General features: G+C 49.7%; 1 protein-coding gene across 1 annotated transcript; it reads right to left on the reverse strand.

Moving 5' to 3' along the window:
* Positions 1-476: 476 nt before the first annotated feature.
* On the reverse strand, positions 477-5,326 carry LOC113409282 (peptidyl-prolyl cis-trans isomerase-like 1). Its single transcript, XM_026663016.2, has 4 exons — positions 5,224-5,326; positions 4,632-4,786; positions 2,734-2,802; positions 477-1,809 (listed from the first exon to the last, which is right to left on the reverse strand). Exons 1-4 carry the CDS (start codon positions 5,277-5,279, stop codon positions 1,589-1,591), a joined length of 501 nt encoding a protein of 166 aa, XP_026518801.1. The 5' UTR covers positions 5,280-5,326; the 3' UTR covers positions 477-1,588.
* Between the last annotated feature and the right edge of the window lie 2,848 nt (positions 5,327-8,174).

Below are 8,174 nucleotides of genomic sequence, written 5' to 3' on the forward strand. Positions count from 1 at the left end.
ATGGAGAGATTTCTTCTGAGCAACCAGCTCCCTACAGGAGTCACCTTTGCACACCCAGTGAAACCAGACACCTCTTTACCTAGTTAGTATTTCCAGGGTCAGAGATCATAGCAGCAGTGAACTTGCCTCAGCCTATTACAGCTATTGCAAGAGCGGTCCCCTTCAAACAAACCAGTCATTGTTTGCTTACCTGCCTCTCTTCAGGAGACTGCTGTCCCCCAGTAGAGAAGCTCTTCAATCAGAGGTCCTGGAAGTTATTAAGTTTCACCAGCAGATAAGCACACAGTGGGAGATGCTTTCAGTGGCATTTGAGGCAGACCCTGAAAGCATTATTTCAGTGGGAATGTTCTTCCACTTTAAAAGAAGTTGTATTAAAGCAATGGAGTCGCAGGCCCATTGACACTGTTGAGTCCTGCCCCACATCAGCAACCACGTTCTCTACAGAATGCATTTCAGATCTTTATTTTAAGAAAATCCATGTATTACAAAGAGTATACAAGAGCACACTGGTCTTACATGCACACACACATCTGTCTTCTTGCCACAAGTCTCCTGTGACAAGGAGCTTTAAGGGGGGGGCTGAATTAGATTTCACAGAAACTCAGTTCTCTGAGAGAGGGAGATTCAGTATCCACATCCTAGAGGCCATGGAAGATTCTGCTCTTCTCCAGGAAGCTGTGGATTCTCCTTACAAGTTCATTTTAAAAATGAATGACATTTAAGGTAGCCCCACCTGCTGGAATAGGTTCTTGGGTGCTGGGGAAAAAGTTCCCACTGCCTGTTCTCCTAGTCCAGTTTGACATATTAATCATGTTCCACTGTACTCTTGGTTCAAATGATCCTATAGATTAACATGGCCTTTTGGTTGCCTTTGAGAAAAATAAGACAAAGTCACTGATTGCCCAGCTCGGACAGCGTGTTAAAGGAAAGGCCGTCAAACTGGCTAGGCCCAATGTTTACCAATAAATGAGGGTGCAGGCTGTCAGACTCTCCTGATTAGAATCTTCCTTATCTCGACATGTCAACTCCCTCACCCTCAAAGGAGAGGGTGCTGCAACCTTTGCTGCTGAGACCCAACAGCCATCCTGCACACTGGATTGCAGCGCAGTTGTGAGTATGCATGGCATGCCAGCCAGCTGCTCTGTGTGGCCTTGGCATGAGACAGTTCCCTTACCACTCAGAACAGAACAGAGAGCACAGGGGGGGCATGGTGGGTACTTGCACCCTGGGCATACCAACCAAAACAGGGTTCAGCAGGGATAATTTCAGGCCACAAAACTTTGACAAGAGACCCTTTTCCCAGCGTGGCAGGAGGCAGCTCAGGAGAAACAGCACTGCCAGCACTCTCGAAAAGAACCCGGTTCGCTTTAGTTTCTAGGCAAACTAATTGTAGATATTTTTAAATCCACTTTACTTAAAAAAAAAAAAAAAAAAAGAACAAAAGCTCTGCCTCAAATAGATTGTAAAGTAGGTAAACGTTGGGCCTAAACCACTGGCTCGCATTCCCTGGAATGACAGGACAATCCCATGGGGGATACAGGATTTAACACACCGCAGTGCCAACAGATTAACTGCAGAGGACCCTGGTCTAACCCGATGGGTAAGCCTTCAGAATCTTCACATCATCTACTGGGCGATCTTGGGCATTTGTCTCCACCATGCCCACTCTGTTCACCATCCCGATCCCTTGGCAAACACGGCCAAAGATAGTGTGCTTCCCATCGAGCCACTGGGTTGGTGCCAAGGTTATAAAGAACTGACTGCCATTCGTGTCTGGGCCGGCATTAGCCATGGCAAGGATTCCTGCACCTTTGAAAGAAAGGGTACAAGTTAGTAACCTGCCCTTAGACTGAAGATCTGAAGCCATTTCAGTTAAAACCAAACCAAACCCAAAAAAACAGATCAGTCTCTTCCTAAGCCAATTACTTCTGGTAGCAACTAAGGATCCAGTCATATGGCTTAATTACCAGGATCAAGCATGCAGCAAAAAGCTTCTTACAGTTATTCTCTACTCCTGTTAAACATCCTTTGTGTGCTCAGCTAGGGTAATTCTGATTAAGTGAGACTCACGCACTGTAATTTGTTTCCATAAGGACGCCAGTGCATTGTAACTCCTGTATAAACAACAGAAGGGGGCCCGGGAGCCCTCGCAGTTGAGGTCTTTAAGAACTGAATTATAATGTAAGAACAGTTTAGTTGTATTACACAGGAAGTCTATCGCCACACTGCACTCCCGGCTGAGTTCGAACATTGTGTTTGTAACAACCCAGCCGACCTTTACCTTAATTCACAGAAATAATTTTAAGGAGGCAAACATATCATTTAGCCCTTGGGATTTGTGATTTAGCACAAGGAGTTCTGCTGGTGTTAGACCACTGATTAACTATCCTCGGGAAGAGACTACTTAGCTGAAAACAGGACAGCTGTAGCATTAACTCTGCAGGCTTAGGGGTCATAGCTCCTCGATTCCATTCATTTAAGGAGGAGAGGGTACCATGTTATTGTTTATTTGTCCGCATGGCGACCCTAGTTAGTTGTTACTTTTTCATTTGCTGCCAAGTGTCTCTTTAATGCTTCACTTGTCGTTAAGAGCTACCAAGCCTGTAGCCCTCACTCCACCCAGACTCCCAATGACTTCTGCATAAAGACAGTGGGACTGAGCCCTAAACTGGTGCTATGCCCAACTTGCAAGGTTAACAAAACACCCACATAAGTCCCTCAAATGGCACTTACCTGTAAATTTTAGTTCTGGATGAAGTTCATCTTCAAACTGCTTCCCATAAATGGATGCACCCCCTCTGCCTGCCCAGCGGAGAAAAGCAGATATGCCAATTCAGAAAGCCATCTTACACATTCAGGACCACTCTCACTGTCATACAAGTGCCAGCCAACAGTCTAGGAAATGCGGTTTGCTCAGTTCTATTGGTAACGTGTGATGCTGAGCAATAAAGACTAGGGAGACAGACGTGTATAAATTACCAGCCAGCGCAGGAGGGATAGCTCAGTGGTTTGAGCATTAGCCTGCTAAACCCAAAGTTGTGAGCTCAATCCTTGAGGGGGCCATTTAGGGATCTGGAGCAAAAAACAAACAAAAAAACTGTCACATCCCATCATCCAGTCCCCATTTCTGGCAGTCAGAGGTTTAGAGATACCAAAAGCATGGGGCTGATCCCTGCCCATCTTGAAGAACCTATCCTCCATGAACTGATCTAATTCTTTTTTGAATCCTGTTATACTTTTTGCCTTCACAACATCCCCTGGCACCAAGTTCCAATGGTTGACTGTGCACTGTGTGAAGAAATACTTACTTTTGTTTGTGTTAAATCTGCTGCCTATGAATTTCATTGGGTGAGCCCTGGTTCTTATGTCATGTGAAGGGGTAAATAACACTTCCCTAATCACTTTCTCCACACCAGTCATGATTTTATAGACCTCTATCATAGTCCCCCTTAGCTGTCTCTTTTCCAAGCAAAACAGTCCCAGTCTTTTTAATCTCTCCTCATATGGAAGCTGTTCCATACCCCCTAATCATTTTTGTTGCCTTTCTCTGTACCTTTCCCAATTCTAATATACCTTTTTTAAGATGGGGCGACAAGAACTGCATCACACTGTTCAAGGACTGGGTGTACCATGGATTTATATTGTGGCATTATGATATTTACTGTCTTAATAAGAACAGAGTAGTACTCATGTTGTAGGAACCTGCAAGTCTAGAAGCTGGAACCATGGGGGTTAGGGGCCACTGCCGCTTTCACATTGCCACTGGGCACTTACTCTGCTTCCAGGTAATACAATCTAATAGGGCTCCCATTGCCATAGAATCGAAGCATCGCACAATCTGTAATGTATTTAACCTCACACACCCCTGTGAGGTAGGGCCGTACTATTAGTTCCATTTTACAGATGGGGAACTGAGGCCCAGAACAACTAAGGCTACATCTACGCTAATGGCAGCGTGTAGAGTATAGGCATTACACATATAGTTGCATACCACACTGAAAGGCTCCCCTTTTCCACACTGCCTCCCCCCGACAGAGCCTTTTCTCCACTGCTGGAATCTTTCACTGCAATGGGGAAAGACTCTGGCAGCGGGAGGCGGCAGCAGGAAATACCAGTGTCGAGGTAGGAGGCACTGCTTGGGTGTTTAGACAGCATGGAGGGTTTATACCCTAGGGGTTCAGGCATGTAAAATACTCTAAGCTCTGCCTCACCATCTACACTGCTGTTTATACCCAGGCTAGCTAGACGTGCTATATCTGTACTCTACAGGCAGCCTAGACGTACCCTACGTGGCTTGGTTGAGGTCATACAAGAAATCTTTATGGGTGCAGGGAATTGAACCTGCGTTTCCCCAAGTCCCATATTAGTGTCCTAAACACTGGGCCATCCTTCTGCTTTACTTTCCACCTCCTTCAGTCCTCTGGCCTCCCTGGGATGGACAGCCGTTGGGACGCCAGCGAGGGCATACACTGGAGCAGGAAATGTCACCACATATATGCTTCCTTAAGGTCTGCTCGCGTCCTAACAGGGAGGTTTAGCTCCCACGGACACACTCACCCCCTGCGCCCATGAAGAGCAGACAAGGCTCCCAGTTGTGTACCCAGCGCACCCATTTTCGCTTTGGGCCTTACCTGTTCCCGTCGGATCTCCCCCTTGGATCATGAAGTCTTTAATGATCCTGTGGAACTTCGTGCCATTGTAATAACCCCGCCTGGCTAATTCAGCGAAGTTCTTACAGGTCTTGGGCGCGTGTTTCCAGTACAGCTCCAGGAGAATGGTGCCCATGCTACAGGAGGGAGACAGACCGAAAGGGCTCAGGGCTCCCCAGCGCCTGGGAGGGGGGCAGCGGCGACCAGACCTACAGACAGACCCTGCGGGGTCTGCGGTGCGAGGGGCCAGTATCGTGCCGGTTCAGAGTCCGGGCTCTCGGGGGCTCGCACCCCGCCCTGACCCGGCAGGTCACTTCCTCCCCGGGCGGACACGAGCCAGCCGCCGGGCTCTGGGGGGTGGGGTGGGGGGCTCCCCACGCGGGACACCCCGCCGCTGCCCAGGACAGAGGCGCTGCCTGGGCAGGCTGTGCTGTGACCCCCGGACGTGCCCCTCCCGCTGCCAGCCTGCAAACCGCCCCGGGGCGCGAGACCCGAGACCCGCCCGCTGGGCCGAGCAAAGCGACCCAGGCGGCCCCCCGGACAGGGAGGATGGAGGCTCCCAGCGGCCCCTTACGTGGTCTCCATGGAGACGGCGGGCGGCTGCCAGGAGTCGGGGGGCACCGCGGCCATGCTGCTCCCACGCCGGAAACACTCCGCCCGGGGAAACAGCAGCTTGTGCGCACTTCAGGTGTCACAGCCAACCCGCTCCCTCCTCTCTTGGGACGCGGGCGGGTGCGCCGGGGGCGGGACCTGCTGGGGGCCGAGCGGCCAATGAACGCTCGGGTCTGAAACAGGCCGGGGGCGGAAGCTACCAATCAGCGCGCTGGGCGGTAACTTTGTTATTGTGACGTCCAGCAGGGAGAATTCGAATTTACCCACGCCCCTTCCATGCCGCGACTCCAGGCGAAGAGGAGAAGGGGTACCCCGGGGCCGGAGCCGGACGGAGCGGGTGAGCGATGGGGGCAGCGCCGCCTCCCGCGGAGCCTCAGGGACGCAGGGTGGGGCTGGAGGGGGAGCAGGGAAGTTGGGTGGTAGGGAGGGTTGGGGGGATTGGGTGGTGCTGGGGGGCAAGGGCGAGGTGGGGTGGGGGGGGCTGGAGTGGGCATTAGGGGCACGGACTGGAGTCACTCTCAACATCCACCAGTAGTGGGCGAGACCCACCAGGGGTCCAAGTTAAAACCCAGCCAAGGGCCTTGGCCTCCCTGTGGGCCCTTTAACTTTGCAGGGTGATGCCCGCAGAGGAGCGGAGCCGGCTCTCGCGAGGGAGGGGCTGTTGTTACTCAGTTAACTTGTGTTTGGTTTATTCTGTTACGTGGGGGCCATGTTGCATCAGTGGGAGGTCAGGCCCCTAGGCCAGGGGTTCTCAGACTTTTGTACTGGTGACTCCTTTCACACAGCAAGCTTCTGAGTGTGACGATCCCCCCCCCCCCTTATACATTAAAAACACTTTTTTATATATTTAACACCATTATTAATGCTGGAGGCCAAGCAGGGTTTGGGGTGGAGACTGACAGCTTGTGATCCCCCCTTGTGACCTCCTGAGGGGTCCTGACCCCCAGTTTGAGAACCCCTGCCCTAGGTTCAGCAGTAGCTCACTCCTCGTTTTGGATGCTGGAACTTGTTGGAGATGGACAGAGTTGGCAGAGCCTGGGCTGTCTCTCTCAATGCTTTGCTAGTCATAGAATATCAGGGTTGGAAGGGACCTCAGGAGGTCATCTAGTCCAACCCCCCCTACAGTGTCTGCAATTCAGTGACAAGCAGCAAACCCCTCCAGGCGCTGTGATCACTCAGTACAACAGCACTTGGAGCCCCACACCCAGAAAGATTGCATGAAAGCTCCCTGAGCCACTCTCGAATCACACAAAAAAAAAGGCATCAGCCAATTCCCCCTGCTCCCCAGCCTTACAACCCAGAGCTGTACCGTCTTGCCCTGGTCATAACCCTGGCTAGTGTAAGTTTATTACCCAGTCTGCCCCTCCCTCAATGTGGTGAGGACATGCACCAGCCTTTGTAACCTGAGCTGAGATTTCCCAAGCACTTCAACCAAAACACACTGTTTTCGATAAAATATAAAACACATTTATTAACTACAGAAAGATAGATTGTAAGTGATTATAAGTGGGAGGCATAAAAGGTCAGAGATGGTTACCTTAAGGAAATAAAAGATAAGTGCACAATCTAAATCTTAACCCTTATTACACTAGGCAGCATTTATATCAAGCAGTTTTCTCACCCCACTGGATGTTACAGTTCTTAATACACGGGCCGCTCCCTTAAGCCTGCGCCAGTCTCCTCAGATGAAGTCTTTGTCTTCTCAGTGTTCTTGTTGCTTCCAGCGTAGGTGGGGGAGGAGAAAGGCCAGTCCATGTGCCTGGAAAATACTACTAGCCCAGATATGTCCTGGTGGGCTTTGCTGAGTTACAGTGTTAAGCAGTCCCCCTGGTGTGGTCTTGTGCAACTGTCACTGAATTGTAAATCCCTTGGTTACAATTCCCCTGCTGATTAATGGTTGTTGAACACCTTCCTCTGGTGGGGGATCACCTCCTTTGTATACCACTAGCAAACTTACAGCATATTTCAGTAACAACCATCTAGCAAAATCTCAGAACTTGATACGCAAAACAATATATGTATTTTGATAGAACAATGGGTTTCAGCAGATCATGACCTTTCATACGATATCCTACTTGATGTGCTTTGTATGAAATATATCAGTTATATGACAGTGGTGAATATGGGGTTCTAGGGTGCTGTTTTGAGGTACAGAGTGCCATAGTTGGACCCTACTCTTGCTTTTCAGTCACCCTGCTACCAATTGTCCTCTGTGCAGATGCTTTAGAAGCAGTGGGGCATGACAGAGAGTAGTATTAGCAGACAATGGGGTTGCACAGTTGCTCCTGTGAGAGCGTCATCCCTTTGCAGACAGCAGCGACCCCTAGGCCCAGCTTAGCTGTGTCCTAGACCTGGCTAATGGTAAACACTTAGGTCGACATAGCTACAGTGCTCAAGGGTGTGAAAAATCCATGCCCCTGAGCATCATAGTTACGGTGACCTAACCCCGGGTGTAGATACAGCTAGGTGGATGGAGGAATGCTTGTCCGAGGCAAGAACTTTTGTGAGATCCTTTTGTTTCCTACCTTGTGTTTCCTATCTTTTAACCAGTTACTACTGATCCATGGGAGGACCTTCCCTCTTATGCAATGACTGCTCAATTTGCTTAAGAGCCTGTGGTGAGGGACCTTGTCAAAGGCTTTCAGAAAGTCTAAGTACACTATAGCCTCTGGATCACCCTTGTCCACATACATGCTTGTTGATGCCCCCAAAAGTATCCTAATAGATTGGTGAGGCATGATTTCCCTTTACAAAAGCCATGTTGATTCTTCCCCAACAAATCTTGTTCATCTATGGGTCTCACAAGTCTGTTCTTTACTATGGTTTCAACCAATTTTCCTGGTACTGGAGTTAGGCTTATCGGCCTGTAATTGCCAGGATCACCTTAGCTGTCCTCCAGTCATCTGATAGAGA

Source organism: Terrapene carolina, unplaced genomic scaffold, assembly GCF_002925995.2.
Source record: "Terrapene carolina triunguis isolate 2854851 unplaced genomic scaffold, T_m_triunguis-2.0 Scaffold31888, whole genome shotgun sequence".
Classification (NCBI taxonomy): domain Eukaryota; kingdom Metazoa; phylum Chordata; order Testudines; family Emydidae; genus Terrapene; species Terrapene triunguis.